Source organism: Caloenas nicobarica, chromosome 7 (assembly GCF_036013445.1).
Source record: "Caloenas nicobarica isolate bCalNic1 chromosome 7, bCalNic1.hap1, whole genome shotgun sequence".
Taxonomy (NCBI): Eukaryota; Metazoa; Chordata; class Aves; order Columbiformes; family Columbidae; genus Caloenas; species Caloenas nicobarica.
The window spans coordinates 811,706-831,150 of NC_088251.1; the positions used below are offsets into that span (position 1 = coordinate 811,706).

The following is a 19,445-nucleotide window of genomic DNA, read 5'->3' on the forward strand; positions in this document are numbered from 1 at the left end:
CTCTGGCAAAACCTCAGCACTTCTTCTTGCTCCTTTATCACACAAATACTTTTAAAAATTAGAGCATCTTGCTACAGCTCAGCCCGCTCCACGGTGAGCAGACCAGCAAGTCCCACGTGTCCCAGCTGCTCCCCAGCTTAGCCAGGAACCAGCTCCCCAAGGCACAGGGACAGGCTCTGGCTCTGATGAGAGCTGTGCAAACAAAGGCTTTTGAACCCTTGGATAAAGAAAACTATTTTCTATTTTTAGAGTTGAATTGCAACATTTTGTGGGAGTAAGTAAAACAAATAACATTGGAAGCAGTGTTGTAAGTGATATAACGCAAAAGGCCATCACTAGTTTACATCACTCAAAGAATCGGGTTTTGTTTTTCAGTTGGCAAGTGCTAGGCAAAACATGTTCTTCTGGCGACTTCCATTTTCTGAGCTGGATCCACCGCAGGCTTGTCCAAAGCACTCCATGCACAGTGCTTTATCACGCAGAACAAAAATGCTAATGATCTTTAAAAACCTGAAGTTAGCAAGTAAATAAGAGAGTTGAAAAAAAAATATTTGCTCCACTTTTCTGATTCATATAAGAAGCGGTCAGAATTTCTTACACTTGAGAGGCTGAAAAGCAAACCAACAGAAGTCTTGTTTTTTGTTTCAAACACTCTGATTTCTGTCTTTCCCAGCTATGGCAGCACACTGTTTACAACTTACCTGTAACACAGATCTGCAGGTCATCCAAGTGATTGTACATGTAGCACTATGTGCAGATATCTCCAGAAACTGGGCAGGAATCTTGTCTTCGGCCTCTTCCTCAGCAATTGCTGGAGATACATGTGAAAGACACTGTACAAAATGCACAGCGAAGCCCCAGGATTGCAGTAGTTCTGCTAGAGGCAGCTTTACTTTTTTTTGGTGCTCTCCAAATGGAATAAAATGAAACCTCGTTAGTCAAGAAAATACTGTGATGGGTCCTGTTTCCTGCACCTGTCTAGGCTGCAAAGCCAACGGATGATTCTGTAAGGAATGAATGATAATAATGATCAGATTTTTGTCACTGGGCCGTCAGAAATCGCTGTAGGAAAGAAGTAACACACAGAAAAGACAAGCACGTGCAAGAAACAGTGATGCATGCTCATAAATTAAACTTGAAGAAATCAAATATTGCAAAAAAGTAACAAGATTGGCCCAAAGAGAAGACTTGGGCTCCTTTTTCTTTTTGTTTTATTTCACCCGTAACAGGATCTCATTTCCTCTGTCCTCTACTCCTGTAGTCCAAATACCTTTTAAAACTTAACATTAAAGATTACACAAAAGTGCATCTGTTAGATCTCCTTATGTCAACAGCCTGGATAAGCATAAGCTCAGAAATGAGTATCTGAGAACATTTGGGTAGTTAATGATGAACAGCATTCCCAGAAATGCTCAGCATAAACCTGTGCACGCTGCTTTGATCTCCAAAGGCAGCCAGGAAGGTTAATAACTAAGCCATTGTTGGCAGTGAAAAAAACAGATGAAAACAGGTAGTTCTTGGATTTCAGCAGCTTTTGAGGAGCTGTGTTTTGCAGAGGTGAGCAGGACGGCAGTACCGTGGTGCAGAGAGGACGAGAGCTGCGAGCCCGGTCCCTTGTGATGTGCAGAGGGATGTCACAGCTGATGTCACAGCTGATGTCACAGCTGATGTCACCAGCTGATGTCACCAGCTGATGTGGGCATACGCTCCTAGCTGGGTCCTGAGGTTGCCCTCTGCTTGCACCAGATCTTAGAGGGGATCCATTGTAAAGTCGGTACAGATTACTTTGATTTACAGCAATAAGAAAACAAAAAAAACCTTAAATCAATATTATCCACTTTTAAACTAATTTAAGATTATAATCAGTTCAGGACTACAAACAGTTTTTGTGTAATGCCTGAAGTATCTGTCCATCACAAGTGTGGCAACGTGCCACAGCAGCACAGAAACACACGCTTAAAACTAAACAGAGTTGAAGTTGTCTGAGCAGCAAGTGTGACTTCAGAACTACCCAAAATATTGCCCCTTTCCTCAAGGGAGCAGGTGCCTCACTGTCTCTGATGTAAAAAGAACTGATCAATACATGTTTGTTCCATTGGCATGCAAGTAAACTAAATTAAACGGGGTTCCAACCCGAAGGAGGATCACAGCTTAACAAATCGATGAGCTTTTAAAGATTTCATCCAATACAGTTTACCATTTTCCATGATCGCAGCAGAGTGCTTTTCTGGCAAAACCCAAAAATCTTTTACCTTGAAGATTTATATGAAAATAAATGTGTTCCTCCAATTCCTAATGAAAGACCCCAGAGGTAAGCTGTCACAGCTGTATTGTGTTTTCTGCTAGTACAGAAGAAGATTAACTTGACCCTGTTTTATACCTGCCTTGAAGCAGAAAAGGCTTCTGGTAAATCAGTTTCCTGAAGAGAAGATCTGTCCACAGAAAACAGGACAAAGGGAGCATATATATTTATTATAACTACCTACATAATTACACCTGCTACACCCACAAAGTAAATTTTTTCCCATTAACTTAAGATGACCCAACTCAGAGCAGACTCCTACCCACGCTTTGCAATATTATTTTTCAAAGGCGAGAAGTGTTGAGAGAAAAAAATCCTGAAAATTTAATTTGAACACTTCAGTGTTTACTATCCAAATGATACCTTTCTCTGCAATTTATGACATGTTATCTCCTCTTTTTTTTTTTAATTGAAAACCTTTGTATTTCATGCTTAGGATAACAAATTTTGTAAAATCCTAGATGTGCATTCAGAGGTTAAACATAGCGCCCTTTCCCTGGTGCTTTGTTGTTATAACTTTGCAACATTGTAACAATGCTGCTCCTTTTGTTTCAAAATAAAATCAATTTCCCTTCCTGTAAGGTGGAGAAAGGGATTTTATGTTGAAACAAGCCCTGGCTGGGGTGCCCTCGCAGGTCCCCAGTCTGCCCAGTGTGTGGGTCCCCAGCACTGGCCTGGCCAGGACCCCTCGCAGTGACACTGAGGGAGAACTGCCCAGTATTGATAGAAATGGTAAACATTGTTTTTTTATGAAAAAAGTTCCTACTTTGGAAGAATTTCCCCCACAACCTGCACCTTCTCGTGCCAGAACATTGCTGGAAATCCTTTAGGGATCTCTGTGCTAATGGCAGTGGGCAGTGCATGGCTCAAATTCCCTTCTACACCTCGCTCCCTCCACCCAGTGTGCTGGGGCAGCACCTGGAGCATCCCGCAGCCTGTAGGCAGTTTCAGTACGCTGGACACCAGTTAGATATTTCCACCATGCTGGAAAAAACAGTGGGCTACAATGCTTTGTCTTTCTTACCTTCCCATGCAGGCACCCAGTTGTGAATCACATCCTGCAAAGAGGATGAAGTGGGGTCAGCTCCAGTCTTCCTCCCACTAGAACAGGAGGGGAGCAACTTAATCAGGAGACCTTAACAGAGCTCTGTGCATGCCCATATTCCTCTGGAGGAGAGCCCCTGGCTGCGGAGAAGCCAGTAACAGAGGAAGCCAATTTGGAGACAATGCGATGTTTGTGCTGCCCATGGCAAATACCCTGCTCCACATAGGATGTGTGCAGGGTTTGCACAGCACCAGAGGATAAAATAGTTGTCAGGGGTTTTGTGCTAGAAGGAGACACTGTCAGAACACATTTCCACTGCCATGAGTATCGTGGAGTTATTCCTGGTTCCAGAGCAGAGGAAAACGCTGCTCAGGCCTGGTGACTGGGGGAGATCCTGTGGCTGTAAATCTCCTCCACAGAGATTGTTTTCAGTGGGAGAAGACTGAGAAGGCGGTTGTGTCAGCAGGGTCACAGTTGCTCTGGTGACCCCTTCTCCCTCCTGAGCCGGTCAGCCCATATTTGTGTGAATACAGCCCTGAGCTGCCTGTCCCTCAAACACTGCCATAGTCCCCGAGGCAAGTGAGTGTAATATTCACCTGGAGAAGACGAACACTCCCCTGGAATGATGAACTTGCTCTTTGCTGGAGGCTGCCTGGGTTTCCTTTCCGAGCGAGGTGCAGACGGAGGATTGCGGGGCAGCAGAGAGCAGCAGTGAGCTGCAGCGAGCTGCAGTGTGGGCACCAACGAGCTGCAGCACGGGCACCAGTGAGCTGCAGCGTGGGCACCAGAGCTCTCAGAACCATGCCTGAGCTGCAGCGTGGGTACCAGAGCTCTCAGAACCATGCCTGAGCTGCAGCACGGGCACCAGCGAGCCACAGCAATGGGCACTGACGAGCTGCAGCGTGGGCACCAGCACCCTCAGAGCTGTGTCTGTGCCCGTTCCTCTGTTCTGGCACACGGGGACACCATAAATCAACACATAAGCATAGGGAACTTGCTTCTTGAACAGTTCTTCAATTGAAAATTGTTTTGTTTGTTTGTTTTTTCTGACAAGGACAAATTTGCCTTGAGTTCCTTAGCAGAACAAAACTGATTTTTAATCATGTGAATTAAATACAAATTTCTCAGCAGATTTCCTGCAGTCAGCCATAAGAGAAGACGACTGGGGCACTGGCGTGCTTGGCAAGGCTGCTCTCTGAAGGGGCTGCACGCACGCAATGTGCCCCGGCTCCCACAACCGCCCTCCAGCTGTGCCCTGATGTGCGGCTGCCAGGACAGGCCTCTACACAGTGGGCTCATGGGCTCCTCCAAGAACTGCCCTGGGCTTGTGTGGATGAAGGAGCCCAGATAAAGTCCTACCTAAAGCTCTCTGCTAGTCGCAGCAGGTCTAAGACCGAGGTGTGGAAAACCCATGTGTTAAGGATGGACTAAAAGCTGGAGAATTCACCCCAAAAATGTCTCTGCTCCACTTTGTCCAATAATCCATTGGCTGTGCTGAGTATAATGCACATATAAATAAAATCCTGACCACATCTTCCTGGGAAGGCTGGAGGTTGTCACTCCTTGCTGTTACAGTAAGTCACTGAAAATTGACCAGAAGATGCATTTACTTGGACTGCCTGATTGTCTGCTGCAGAAAGGCACAAGTGAAAACAATTTCCACGTAGAGAAAATGCCTCTAATTCAGTAACCAACACTTTACCCATCCTCTGGCTAAATAAAGTAAAATTTTATGTATTTGTCTTCACGAACTCACAGCAGTCAATCAGTATCTGCTTTCAAATGGCAGCACTAGTCTTTACAAAGTGGTTTCCTATTTGGAGAGCCCCTGCTGTCTGCTCGGACGGCAGTACAGCCTTGGCCAACATTAAAAAAGAGAAGGAATTAATTATTATCTATTTCCAGGGCCTGTGCCATTTGTTTGAGGGCTGTCGGGGGCTGATTTGAGGCCAGTGCTGGTGCTTTTGCAGTCAGACACGGTTCACCTTGCTATCCAAGGCCAGTTTTCTGCTCTTTTGTGTAACTCATGGGGCGGTTACCCCGTTATTCAGCTGAGGCTCTCCCAGCTGCGGCTGGGGTCCAGCACCGGGGGATCTACCGGGGTTAGTAGGTTGCGAGAGGTTCTCCTGCCCCTCTGCTCTGCCCTGGTGAGACCTCATCTGGAATATTGTGTCCAGTTCTGGGCCCCTCAGCTCCAGGACAGGGAACTGCTGGAGAGAGTCCAGCGCAGCCACGAAGATGCTGGAGGGAGTGGAGCATCTCCCGTGTGAGGAAAGGCTGAGGAGCTGGGGCTCAGAGCTGGAGAAGAGGAGACTGAGGGCTGACTCGTTCATGGGGATCGATATGGAAAGGGGGAGTGTCACAGGATGGAGCCAGGCTCTTCTGGGTGACAGCCAGTGACAGGACAAGGGGCAATGGGTGCAAACTGGAACACAGGGGGTTCCACTGAAAGATGAGAAGAAGCTTCTTCCCGGTGAGGGTGCCAGAGCCTGGCCCAGGCTGCCCAGGGAGGTTGTGGAGTCTCCTTCTCTGCAGACATTCCAACCCGCCTGGACACCTTCCTGTGTAACCTCATCTGGGTGTTCCTGCTCCGGCGGGGGATTGGGCTGGGTGAGCTTTCGAGGTCGCTTCCAGTCCCTGACATCCTGTGATCCTGTGATCCCGCTGCTCCGGGAGCTTTGGGGGGATCCTCTGAGCCGCAGCTGATCTGCCCCGGCGGCTCCCGTCCCCGAGGGACCGGGAGGGTCCAGGAGGGACCCCGAGTCACCGGGAGGGACCACGGGAGACCGGGACAGAGCGGGACAGGACAGAACGGAACGGAACGGAACAGAACAGCACAGAACAGAACGTGAGGGAACGTGAGGTGACCTGAGGGGCCGTGAGCGGCCGTGAGGTGACGTGAGGGGACCTGACGCACCGCTCCGCCCCCCCCGCCCCGCGGCGGCGGCCAATGGGAACGGGGCGGCCGCTGACGTCACGGCGCTGGTCCCGCAGCCGCAGGGGCGGCGGAGGGTGCGGGCCGGTCAGTGCTTGTCCCGCCGCGGCCGCCGCGTCCCGTGTGTCGCCTCGCCATGTCGCGGCACAGCTCGCAGGACGAGAACCTGCAGGGTAAGGGCGGTGTTGGTGTCCGTGTCGGTGCCCGGGCTCCCTCCCTGCGTTCCCGCCGGCCTGCGCGGCGCTGAGGCGGCCGGTCGGCCGGGCCGCCCCCCCGGGCCTGCCCGGGCAGCGTCTGTCAGCGGCGGCGGGAGCGTGTCCGGGGCGGCGGGTCCCATTCCGTTAGCCCGTGGCCGCGCAGCCCCGGCGGGGATCGCTCGTTAAAGCGGCTGCGGAGCTGCCCGGGAGCGCGGCGGCGAGGGCTGGGGAGGACGGGTCGGTGTGGCAGGCCGTGGTGCCGCCGGGTGCGGGTGGATCCACGGGGATCCTGCCGAGCTCTGTGCGCTGCGGGACAGAAACCCTGCGGGGGCAGAGCAGAAACCCTGCGGGGGGCAGAGCAGAAACCCTGCGGGGGGCAGAGCAGAAACCCTGCGGGGGGCAGAGCAGAAACCCTGCGGGGGCAGAGCAGAAACCCTGCGGGGGGCAGAGCAGAAACCCTGCGCGGGGCAGAGCAGAAACCCTGCGGGGGGCAGAGCAGAAACCCTGCGGGGGCGGAGCAGAAACCCTGCGGGGGCGGAGCGGGGTCAGCCGCACGTATCGAGTGCTCAGCAAAGGCTGGAGGGGAATTCACCGCTGAGAGATGTGTGCGACTGCTTAACAAACTGCCATTTACACGGTGTTTCAGCCATCTAAGTAGACATTCTCTTATTTCTGTGGCGTTTTGCCTTTTTGTTTCCGGTTTTGAAAGCCATCTATTAAGAAATTAAGATTTCCAGAGCTGACTGAGTGCTTTTTTTAACACTGATCTGTACTCCCACAGTGTGTATCCTGGGCTGGGACATCATGTAAGATCATTCTCATCAAAAACACATCCCTACAACTCAGTGTGTTCAGTCTGCGTTGCCACGTTAGACGTGCTTTTATCTGTTTATATTTCCAACTTCATAAAAATATGGGCTTTTTTACCTTTAAAGATGATACAACAGCATATTCCTAGTGCACTGGCACAACCTTACCCTCAAGAGTGCCTAAAAGGAAAACATACTGTGATCCTTCTGTTAAAACATGGAGAAGATGAAAATTGTATCATGCATTTTTCTTTTTTTTTTTTAAGCAGAAGAAAGGCTAAATTTCCATATTCACAAAACAGCAACAACATTTGAGTTTTCAGGGTCTGTAAAACCCATTTATGCTGTATCCAGTAGGATTGCAGTCAGCAGCGCTGGTTTGCTGTATGAAGCGGTTCTGTTCGCCTGTGGTGCTGGTGGTTGTTGAGATGTGATGGTGCCTCCAATGCTGTGTGTCTTTATAGGAGAAAACAGCTCCTGAGGGGTGTACAGATCATTGTAGTGCAGCACATGGGGTCCTCGTGTTTTGGGAGTGGGGGGCAGAGCGAGGAGCAGGAGCCACAGCTCCAGTTAGACACTGTCTTGATTTAAACCTCAGTAGTCAAGATCGTTCTTTGGTAACAACTTGGGCTTTCAGCAGTTTGGGAGGGAAAGAGTAGGGAAAAGTTTGTCTGGGTATAAACACGTACCCAGACACATACCATGTACTGTCACGTGGAGAGGAAAACAAAACAAAACAGTTGTGAAATAAAAGAGGCTATCTGGAAAAATGTTGCTTCAAGACTGAGTAACCCAGTATGTTTCCATTCAAAAGATTTTGTGGTTATCTGGCTTTTCAGAAGAGAAAAATAATGTTATTAATGCAGATTAAGCAGTTTCACTTCTTGCTGTTTTCATTTCATTTGTGAACCTTCAATCTCTTCACAACCAGAGTATCTTTCTTCATTTGATGTTTCTGTTTGATGCTACATCTCTGCATTGGCGTCTCCCCCCGGCACATCGGTAAAACCTCTCCTTTCTCCCTCGTGCTGTTCTAACGTGGTTTGCTCCCCGCACTCTGCGGCAGGACTGGTCCCAGCGCCGCTGTCCGTGTGTCTGCCCCTGTCCGTGCGTCTGCCCCAGGCTCCTTCTCCTCTGTGCACCAGGATTCCGGGATTTTCACCTGCCCGCTTGCTCCTGCAATAACTCTTGTATTTCCTGCAAACTGCTCTAGGTCCACTGCTGTTTACACATATAAACATGTTACATAGGTAAATTCCGCTGACATTTATATAATTCAAATATTATCTGTCCCTTGAGCTGGTGTGTAAATGAGACAGCAGATACGTTGTGCATTGGTTACTCATAGCCCAGAGAGAGTTGTTGTTGAGCACACTCTTAAAAAAACAAAGCAACATGTGACTCTGTGTTAAATATACTGCGAGTAGCAAACACGTGATCTGGTCGTTGCCACATATCCTCTGTTGCTTAACAGTAACACCTACAAGCGCTTACTGAAAAAAGGCTAAACAAAACACAATTATTGGATTATTGAGCCTAAAATATTTTCAATAAATGGCTAAATAAACTTTGGCAGAGAAAGTCCTTGAGATTATTTTATTTGGCTACCGCCTGTGCTGATCAATAAAAATGAAGCTTATCCTGAAATAAAATATCTTCAGCTGCAGAAAGAGACACAGTGTACTGACCAGCTTCTCTGCAGTTCTGTGCGACTTCCCAGCTCACTCGCAGAGCACCCCCGCGGTTTGGCATCGCACCGTGTTTCTGAGCCGAGGTGTCAGTGCTCGTGCTTCTGCATTTCGTACTGTCCCGTCACGCTGGGGAGGATCAACAGCCTCATACTTTAGATGCCTTTCACACAAACCCCTTAGTTTATTCTGGTTCTGTTTGCAATTCTGCCACCAGGTTCTTGGGTAGAGCTCCACTTCAGCAGCAATGGCAACGGCGGTGGAAGCGCCGTCACCCCGACGGGCCAGGAACAGGTGCCTGCCTCCATTTCCATTCACAACGGTGACATGGAGAAAATTCTCCTCGATGCTCAGCATGAGTCTGGAAGAAGCAGCTCAAGAGAAAGTTCTCATTGCGACAGGTAAACAGAATGCTGTGGTGGAGGCCAGGGGTGCTATTGCACAAAACCATTTTCGTGCACAAGAGGAAAAGACAAATACAGAAATGCTGACATATGTGTATGTATATACACATGCACATGCATGTACATATACGCAGAGAGAGGAAAATTTCTTATTTAAAAGATTGGTATTTAAATACTAGAGTAACATTTGGGTAGAAGCCTGTCCTGAAACCAGAAAGAAGGTGCAGGGAGAGGACGGTCGAAGACTTCCTGCATCTCATGGAGATGCCATGGCAGGGTTTCGGTGCATCTCGGTAAAGTCCAGCGGCAGCAGCTGCACTGCGCATGGGTGTGCTGTTTGCGTGCAGGCAGCAGCCTTGTCCTAGTGCATTAAATACTCCGGGGCCGTTATTAATTCATGTATTTGATTGTGATGGGCTCTAAAGTCTGCAGCCTAAAGTTTAACAGTAGGATGCAGAACTTCCTAGTTTGAATTCAAACCAAACCCCACTTTCATTCCCCATTTGCTGCCCATTGTTATTTAGTAAGTAACACAGGCCAAATCATACAGCCTCCCAGGCATATCTCTGCACTGCTGAAAACCAGCTCTGTGCAGCAGTCTTCTTGACAGATTGTTAGGAAATCAAAGATTAATTGAATATGATGGCTGGATTGTGTCACCTGCTGACAGATTAATCTCTTAAGTTACGGTCAGGGCACTCTAGCTCTTTGGGAGAACTCTTCATACAAGCTTTATTGGCTGGCTTTTAGTTCATACCACAAACAATGTCACACAAAATGTAATGAGTTGTTTCTTCCTTGCGCTTCTGTCTTTATCAAGCCCTCCTCGTTCCCAGACACCTCAGGACAGTCACAGAGCTTTGGAATTAGAGAGTCACAGCAGCGGAGAGAAGAACAGCTTTCAGGTAAACAGCTTGTCTCGCTTGGGGAGAAAGAATTTCTTACTCTTTGTTTAAAAACAGCATTAAGAAATAAGAGGTGAAGCTACTAATGTAGAGACTTAAATAACTTAGTAACTTTGAATAAGCTTTGCAGAATCGGGCTTTGGGTGTTTGCATCTGACTTGCGTGGAGATTTTTTTTTTTTTTTTTAAACTAACCTGAGATATCTGAGAAGGATTTAAGTGCCCTAATCTGTTGTCTTTTAGAATGGCTGGGTTCTCAAGTGCCTCTCCCAGCACAAGCTGGAAGTGCCCACCTACCAGAAGCTTCTAGGAGAAAAGCTAATGCAGAGCATAACCGCTGGTCTGGGAGGGAGGGAGCTGCAGTCAGCACCTTACTCAGTCTCCAGCTTCTGGGGATCCTGAGGCGCGTTCTCTGCGCTGGTTTCATTTGTCCTGTGCAGTGGGCATTATGCTTCTCAATAGGTCCACGGTGATGTAAGTCTAAAGATTGAGAGACAGCTGCATTTTACATTGTGGTGTATAGGAAACGCCTCAGTAGGGCAGGTACACGCATGGTTGTACAGGTGAACATCAGGGTTCTGTGGACAACTCATCACGCGGAAGTTTCCTCTTCCTCCTTGACTGTCAACTTGGTACCTTTTGTGCATCCCCACAACGAAATGGTATTTAGATGTACAACCTGCGGTGCATTGTGAATGTAAAAAGGGAATTTGGCAGGAGCAAGAATTTCTAAAGTCACCTAAACATGACAGCAAATAACATACATTTTCAAAGCGCTGCCATAGCTTTGTGATTCCTGTTCATTTTAACCACCAGTACTTAACATTTCTACGTGCTGCTTTGAAAAGCTCACTGTTATTCCTATTTTCATTTTGTATGTTTGTTTACGTACTTGCAAAGAAAATTAGTAAATACATTTGTGAAAAGAATGGGGAAAGGGATACTGTGTATTAACCATATTTTATCAATGTGTAGCTTATTGCATGATGACAGGCTAAAAATCTCGAGTCTTCACTGTAATTAGATATTAGCTTCAATATGAAAAAAATACATTTCGAGCAGTGAAGTATTAAAAGTATTCAAGTAAATTTCTCTGCTTTTCCAAAGACTTGCTGTATTATCTTGGGTAAGTCTCCCTGCACTGTTTATGTATAAAGAGATACTATTTTCTCCTTCAGTTGAAATATATTTTGTGCCTATGCCTAATGGTTACAGGGTTAGCAGTTGGCAATTAGAAACCAAGATAATATTTTACTTGGAGCCTCTGCTTGAAAAGAAATAGCAATGTACAATAAACTAGCAAAAGTCACCAGCACCAAGAGTTACGCTCCAATGCGCAACGTTATTTTTAAAATTCTAATAAGAGCTCAGGACTCTTCCATTTTACTTTAAAAAAACCCTGATTTTTTCCATCATGTCCCATTTTCAATTACAGTTGTTTATCTTGTGTAGCTGAGGGGGCGCTGGGTCTTATCTCAGGGTCTCCTTGGTTGCCTTGGCTGTTAGTTCAGGGCTGGTCTTTTTCTGCCCAGTCTTGCGAACTTTTTAAAACCAAGTCTGTGTGTTGGCTGTTTGTACAGTATTTACCCACGAGAGGTTTAACTTCATACAGTTTCTAGGTTATACAGCTGTACCAACACCACATAGATGTAGTCGGTTCTCAAAATGACAAGAAAAGTGCTTGGTCCCATTGCCTCGTCCTTTAGCTGAAACTCTCCCGTCACCTCTACAGCTCCTACAGGAATCACCACCTCTGGGTTAGCTAAATACATGACTGGAAATTTAATTCTATTGCCAGAAAACTCCTCTGAAGTTTAAAGACCACTATTTAGGCTTTGAGAACAGCTGATCAAAAGTTAGAAAACCATCAGAATTAAAGTTCCCTGGGCAATTTCGTTTCCATTCTTACATGTGTACGTGTGCATATATAGCTGTTTTAATTCTATGATCAGATGCTATTTTTATCACAAGACCTTGGCTCCATTTAATGCACGCGTATGAAGCAAGAAGCTATATTCTGATTCAGCATTTCTGCTGTAATTCACTTGAAAACAGAGCCCGGGTTGTTAGGGGGTTGATCTCTGCACAGATGTGTGCAGATAGTCCTGGGCTGACTTACCTGCTCCAGCGCTGGCCCAGCAGCCGGGCGGCTTTACCAGGCTGGGATTAGAATATTAATAGTTTCACTGGCTCATATTTCCATGCTCAAGGATTGTCAGAGGTACGGCGGCCAGTTCTGAACACAGGCAGAAAGTTTCTTGTGCCAAATGCCAGGCAGATGTGTGATTGGAGATATTTTCAAGTCCTGGATGGAAGAATCCAATGCAGGGCTCTGGTGTTTGATGTCCAGGGTAGTCTTAAGCAAATATGGGCTGTGGACATGTGATACGGACTTTTCCATTCACATCTGCTCTGAGGACAGACCTCCCTCCGGCCCCATCCTTAGGGTGGAAATGCTTCAGGACAAGGGATCTGGAGAGTCCACAGCGGGAGGAGATGGGAGGAGCGAGCTTGGAGCTGTCCTAGTCCAGACCGCCCTCTGATAACGGCTCTTTGTTTTAGTCTGAAGAAGATTTCCTGGAAAGGAGGAAGGAGGTGGAAAGGCTCCTGAAGAAGAACGCGGATTGGATATGGGATTGGTCCAGCAGGCCCGAGAACATCCCCCCGAAGTGAGTGCTGGCAGTGGCGCTGCGTGAGCTCGGCCGCAGCTTTTACCGCCAGTCTAAACACATCTCGTTAACGCTGTGACTGTGTTTGCTCCCCCAAACCAGGGAATTCCTCTTCAAACACCCCAGGCGCACAGCGACCCTGAGCATGAGGAATACCAGCGTCATGAAGAAAGGAGGGATATTCTCAGCGGAATTCTTGAAGGTTTTTCTCCCGTCTCTGCTTCTTTCTCATTTGCTTGCCATTGGACTAGGGTAAGTTTTAATTTAAAAAGAAGAATGTATTTTTTTCACCTGTTTTCTCTGAGGCCTAATTCTGACTCCCAGTTCCCTCACTGAACGTATGTTCTTGATCCTCAGGGTCTACATCGGGAGACGCCTCACGACCACAGCTTCGAGCAGCACGTTTTAAAGGCACCTGCAGTGGAGTTTGGAAGCAAAGCAAATACTGAGCTGGGAGCACAGGAGGTGAAGAGCAGAACTGTCCGAGCTCGAGCTGACTACGTGATCTATAACTGTTGTGTTTCTGGTTCAGGAAGAGGGAAAGAGACACTAAAGCTGAGGGATCAGATACAGTCTCCGGATCAGTTCACAGAGCATGGTTTAGATGCTGTAACATCCACTCTATTGCTTTGTAGTGAAGTATCTTTGAAAATTAAACCACTTGGTGTTTCAAAACAAGCCTAGCTTTACTAGAGCAGTTGTGGTTCAGCTGGGTATTCACCTGCACTGCTGTCTCATTGTACTTCATCCGTGTGAGTGTTCGTCACTGCTGCTGTAATCATGACAATAAGGGATTAGCCTAAACAATGTGTGGCCTTATGTATCCGATACGGGAATTTGGAGCTTTTCCCTCGCTTGAGGCAGCTCCTTCCTGGGTCGGTTCTGCTCAGCTCCTCGTGTCCATGGGCACCGTCAGCTGCGAGAAACGAGCAGAGCACTGAAACTTCCCTCGGCTTTCACTAGTTCAGAGTGTGATGCGCAACAGCCTGAATTAAAATTTGGACTTTAGTGCCTAATAAATAGTTTCTTTTGCAAAGACACTTATTTAACTCCCCAATTATTAGACGTTCCTTCTGTTGTATCTACTTGCAGACTACTGCTTCTCAGTCTTTTTATCTGTAAAGTAACAACATTTGCATCTTCTATTTGCCTCATCCTTGTATAGATTTAAAAAAGGGTTGCTTGCTTATTTGTTTTTACTAATGGAATGCTTTTTCATTCAGTGATTTTACCTTATTTAATGAGAAGAAAATGAATGTTTGCCAAAATATCGCGTTTTATATATTTAAATAAAAAGGTTCCCTGTGGATTCAGAGTTTTCTCATTCCTTTTTCTCTATAATTGTTGAGAGTGGCTGACGATGCTCTTTGTCTTTAAATGAGAGATTCACACTGTTCACTTGCATAACTGATGTAAGTTTCTGTAGAAAACAGCTTTGTTGCTTGTTCTTGAACTTGCCTGTGGCTCAGCTGGCAGAAGAAGCCACTTGGTGAACAGAAACTCACTGAACTTGCAGATGCACATTTGACTTTGTACTGTCATCATCATTTAAAAATAAATTTGCTACTTTATCCTTATTTAGCAGTCCTGACTTTTTCTTCTCTGCTTGAAGCAGAACCCATAAACCCGCGGTTGACAGGTGCCCGTGACGCTGCTCAGAGCCGCGGGTGCCCTGGCCCTGGGTTGCAGCTCTTGGGCTCCTCGTGCGAATTTCATCACACACCATTTGCAGCAGGAGCAGCATCTGTTTGGGGTTTTTACTGTATGTGCAATAAAAACCAGATTTTTTAGGATTATTTTAATTTCTGAATAATATTTCCCATGTGTGACATAGGACACAGGTTTTTTCAACCTGACTACAGGCAGAGCTGATCCTCAGTGTCCCACCAAAACAGTATTAAAAACATTGGCGTCAGAATGACACTCAGATCAACGGCTTCAACCTCCTTTGAAAAAGCAAAGCTTTTTTAATACACTGCATCCAAATGTAAATGAAAAATTCCTCATCGATACTGCTGTGATACGTTCCTGGTCTTACCGCAGGCAGGGAGGATCCTGGAGCTCCTGTGCAGGTTATTGAACCTTTTTCCTGCGTGTGGAGTGGTTCTTGCATTTGCAGAACGTGAAGATGCAGCGGGGGTTCCCTGGGCGCGGGGTCTGTTACAGCCGGGACTCAACAAGAAAGATCCAGAGAAACTGTTACAGGGTCTTAGAATTGCACGGGTTCACGCTCAGCGGATCGTGTCGCAGGGTGGAACCGTGGCCGTGTGCTGCGGGTGGAGGAACCAAGTCGGTTCCTTGCTCTTTTCTGCTTTCTGTCTTTAAACACAGACGCAAATAAACCCTGTATGGGCAGGAGCAGAACTACCACCCTGAAGCCCCCGTGCCTCGCTGGACGGTCACTGAAATGGTTTTGTCAAACCCAAGCGAGTGAGCGAGCGCCAGCAAACGGTGCAGGACGGGAACGGGGGGACAGAGGCGCCAGAAAAGTCACCCCCGTCTCTCGTTCCACACATTTGCAGACAGTCAAGTTATTTTTCAGCATAGGCACAATGATTGAGGATCTTAGAGGTAGTTGCACATTTTGTTCTCACTTATTCTTAATTTACATTGATTTTCATTAGTATTACAAGCATAGTTATCCCTGAAATCTGATCCCGTGTCCTGGATCTTGCCGTGGATGAGCACGGCTCCAACAGCTTTTTTTTCGTGTGTGCAAGCGTGAGCTGCTTTTCCTAAAGCTACCAGGCTGAAATCCTTTAGCCGTTGAAGGCAATAAATACAGATACTTGTTTTGTAGGTGTCCGTTTACCCACATTTTTAGGCTCGGTCAGAACACTTCATGTTCAACCCACTATCCACAATATTTCTATGTCATACCCAAGGTGCCAAATACCCAGTTCAGACAAAACAATGTGTGAAACACCCGAAACAACCATTCAGGTGGCAGCTTTTCAATCAGGTTTATGTTTGTAGTAGCAAATCCTTAGGCTGCCCTGAGCCGAGCTGAACTGGTGTTTATGTAATAATTACTTTTAACATGATTGAAAGAAGCAAGTTAATAAAAAACCAACCAAATGAAACAACCCAGTCATCATGGTGCCATCGCACCAGCAAAATCTTTGACATCGTTATCCAGTTATTGCTCAGGGGGTTCTTACAGAGCTACCTCGGGTTTCCATGGTCAAACATCGGCCTTTTGCCTTTGCATTTCAACATTGATTTCTCTAATAGATGCCTCATACAAATTTCACAGTTATCTATTTTTTACGACGGCTTTAAAGAGCACAGGCTTCTCTAAAGCCGTGGACCAGTGAACAAGTGGCCCCAAAGAAGCGTAAATGCTAAAAGAAATGGCCTAGAACTGCCCTAAAAACTCTCAATATTGACAAAATTTGCACTGAAGACTTTAAGCCCTTCGATCCTCATCCTCCACACTGGGGGAAATGGAAAATTCGGTCAATTTTGCAGCTAAACTTATTTTCTTAGAAAAGAAGTCATAGCATAAATCAGTAGCATTTTAAGTGCAGCACAATTCCAGTCCACAATGCTATTTCTTTAGAGAGACCAGAACGAGTACAAGTCATTATAAGTTGTTAAACGCAGCTCGTTCGCTTGGCTGCGTGTGACCCGGGGCTGCCCGGCGGCGTCACCAGCGCTGCCACCGGCGCTCGCGGCCGCGGGGGTCACTGTGAGGGTGGCTCAGGAGGGGTCGGGACAGGGGGTGTTTCCCCAGCACACGGATGTGCTGGGGCAGAGCAGAGCTCCAGCCGGGCCTGCTCAAAGCTGAGCTTGCCAGGGCCTGGTTTAGTGCTTTCAGGCCCGTGCCAGCAGCAGCGGGTGCAGGGTACGTTGGAAGGTAGTGGACTTCGGTGCAACGAGTGTGGGCAGTGGAATTGTGGTATTGAAAACTTACCAACTATGAAGAAAGTCACGATAAATTGTTGTGGATCCAGGCGTTTTCCAAAGCCCCGAGCAGGCTGTCACCCAAGGCTCTCCCGGTGCACAGAAGCTGGTCTCGCTCCAGAGCGGTGATGCATTTGTTGCAACCTGAAAATGTTTTCTCTGCCTGGGTTAGAGCTCCACGTCGCGCACGCTGTGCTCTGCCAGCAGACAGCAATCCTCAGCAGCAAGGAGCAGCCGAGCTGAGGGCTCTGCGGCTCGTGGGACGTGCTGCAGGTGCTGTTTGTAACTGCAGAGGACACGGGGAGCACGGGCTGTGTCCAGGGGAGCTCTGCACACAAGGAGCCCGCAAAGGTAAAGAGAGAAGCTGAGCGCTAAGACTGGAGGTTTTGAGGATGCTACAACAGAAGCCGCTTGCTGCAGGACCAGTTTCTGTTCCCTGCAGGCTCCTCACACGCACAGTTTGCACTGGGGAGGAGGTTGAGGAGGAGATTTACTCCTGGGAGCTGCTCACTGACCCTCACCCGCCAGACCCGGCGCCTGCAGCTGTTCCTGCCCCGGCTCCACCAAACGCAGACGCTCGTCTGCTCAAACATGCCTGAGAAACTCACGCTCAGTGAGGCCTGACGTGGCTTCTTAGCACCAGCTTTGTGGGCACCTCGGAGTTTGGATCAAACTTGGTGCAAGGCAGGAAGGCGTTTATGCCACAAGCGAGTCAAAGGGGACGCTGACGGCTGCAGCCACCTGTGTGTCCACGCTCTGCCCATCACTCAGCATCCCAAAGAGCCGCAGGTGTTTGCTCCAGGTCACTGCTTGCCCTTGGGGGTGGCTTGGAAACCAGGTCCCCGTCGCGGGGACCAGAGAAGAGTCTCAGCGGGCTGGTTTCTCTTTGCCGAGCTGCTCAGCACGGGCCCTGTTCTGCTTGTGAAAAACCCTGGATGCAGAGGAACGGACAACAAAACCCAAGTGTTTTATCACAGCTGATGCAGAAACCTGCATCCCGCAGAGGACAGCGATGGCTGGGCCTCCTGCGCGCTCGCCCCGCGGTGTGAGCCGCTGGCTGCGAGGGGAGGGAGGGACCGGCCGCAGCCCCTCACCGCGCCGCCGGTGCCCAGGGCTCACCCGAAGCACGGCTGTGAATTTGGGGTTCTCACCCTGCCCGGGCCCCTGGCAGCTGCTGCGTTCTGAATTCCTGCTCACCTGACAACGCTTGCTGACCTTCCCCAGCCCCAGCTGTGGAGATGGGGGACAGTCCCCAACCCAACCGTCAGCCCCCAGAGAGCTGCAGCCAGGCCAGGGAAGTGATCCAGACGGACAAACCCCAACCCACCCACACCCAGCGTTAGCTGGTGACACGGGGGGAGTTATGGGCGCAGGAAAATAATGTTCCTCTCACCTGTAACTCCAAATGGGAGTGTGGGGAGGTCCTTGTGACCCGCCAGGGGCTGGGCTGGTGACGGCATCTCAGCCACGGCCGCTGGGCCGGGGACAACCAGCACCTCTGGTTGAGCGCTTTCTGCTGGGAAGTACAGATGAAGCGCCCGAGCTCTTGGGAAGCACATTTTATTCCCTCAAGGGGTTGTTATTTCCACTGTCCTCAGCCAGGCGCTGCCCGTCACCCTCCTCATCCTCACCCCCGGCCACCAGCACCGGAGCTGATCCCGTTCCAGGTTCTGCTCCTCGGGAACCGCCGTGCGCCAGCACCAACCCTGTCCCCGGGCTCTCCTCGCGCCCGCCCGCGGCTCTTCTCACGCCAACAGGTGTGATCTGCAGCCGCTCTGCGCTTCCATGAGGTCTGATCTTCTCAGTCTGCGTTTGTGCGCAACAAAGCAATTCAGTTTTATCTTAAATCCCATTCCTGCCATATCCAAACCCACCCCGAGGAAGAATTGGACCTTTGAGAGGCTGGTCCGTCTTCTCCCAATACAGTTATCACAAACACCTACGCTCTGCTGATCGAAGAACAAGTGCGCTGACATTTAAAAACACGTGCACAGCACCTGAGAAGCGAGGGTTGTGGAGAAAACCCTCGCAGGTTTACAGAACAGCATTGGATGGGCCATGTCCCCCGCAGCCCCGCTTAACGGGGTGTTGAGGACTCGGCACACCCAAACCGCTGACTCTGCAAAACCGGCTCTAAAAATCTTACCTCCAATTTCTAGCAAACAACTTTTGCTCTGCCAGTTATTTCCTCGAGGCCTGGAGTCAGCTCAGCGTTGGGGAGTGTTTGCAGAGCAGTGGATCCGCACTCATGTACCCTCACCTGGTTTTAGATAAAATGAAATGATAGAAGTGTCATGAATCATCAAAAACTATTTAATTGGAAGTGGTACAAGCAAATAATGTTTTATATAATAGATGATTTTGTCATATGCTTTTCCTTTTTCCTCATATTCCATTTGCTGAAAAAATAGGTCAAAAATAGACAGCACTAGAATATTCACCGAGTATGAACAGACAGCTTCTGCGTTAGAGGTACAAGCGTTCAAAACTAACCTTTGAGAACGGAAATACAAACATCTTCAGGTTGGCTCCTTTGGCCAATTATCTCACAAACAGAAGAAATAGTCAAAATACACAAAGCAAGTC

The 19,445-nt window shown here is 48.2% G+C and overlaps 1 protein-coding gene across 1 annotated transcript; it reads left to right on the plus strand.

Annotated features, from left to right (window-relative positions):
* The first annotated feature begins 6,306 nt into the window (after positions 1–6,306).
* On the plus strand, positions 6,307–14,530 carry BNIP3 (BCL2 interacting protein 3). Its single transcript, XM_065638862.1, has 6 exons — positions 6,307–6,455; positions 9,194–9,377; positions 10,201–10,285; positions 12,847–12,953; positions 13,056–13,205; positions 13,311–14,530. Exons 1-6 carry the CDS (start codon positions 6,419–6,421, stop codon positions 13,360–13,362), a joined length of 615 nt encoding a protein of 204 aa, XP_065494934.1. The 5' UTR covers positions 6,307–6,418; the 3' UTR covers positions 13,363–14,530.
* The last annotated feature ends 4,915 nt before the right edge of the window (positions 14,531–19,445 follow it).

Coding starts and splice junctions, on each gene's coding strand:
- BNIP3 (XM_065638862.1), top strand. CDS start 6,419: ATGTCGCGGCACAGCTCGCAGGACGAGAACCTGCAGG. Junction 12,954..13,055: donor CCCGAGAACATCCCCCCGAA/GTGAGTGCTGGC, acceptor CCCCCAAACCAG/GGAATTCCTCTTCAAACACC. Junction 13,206..13,310: donor TTGCTTGCCATTGGACTAGG/GTAAGTTTTAAT, acceptor CTTGATCCTCAG/GGTCTACATCGGGAGACGCC.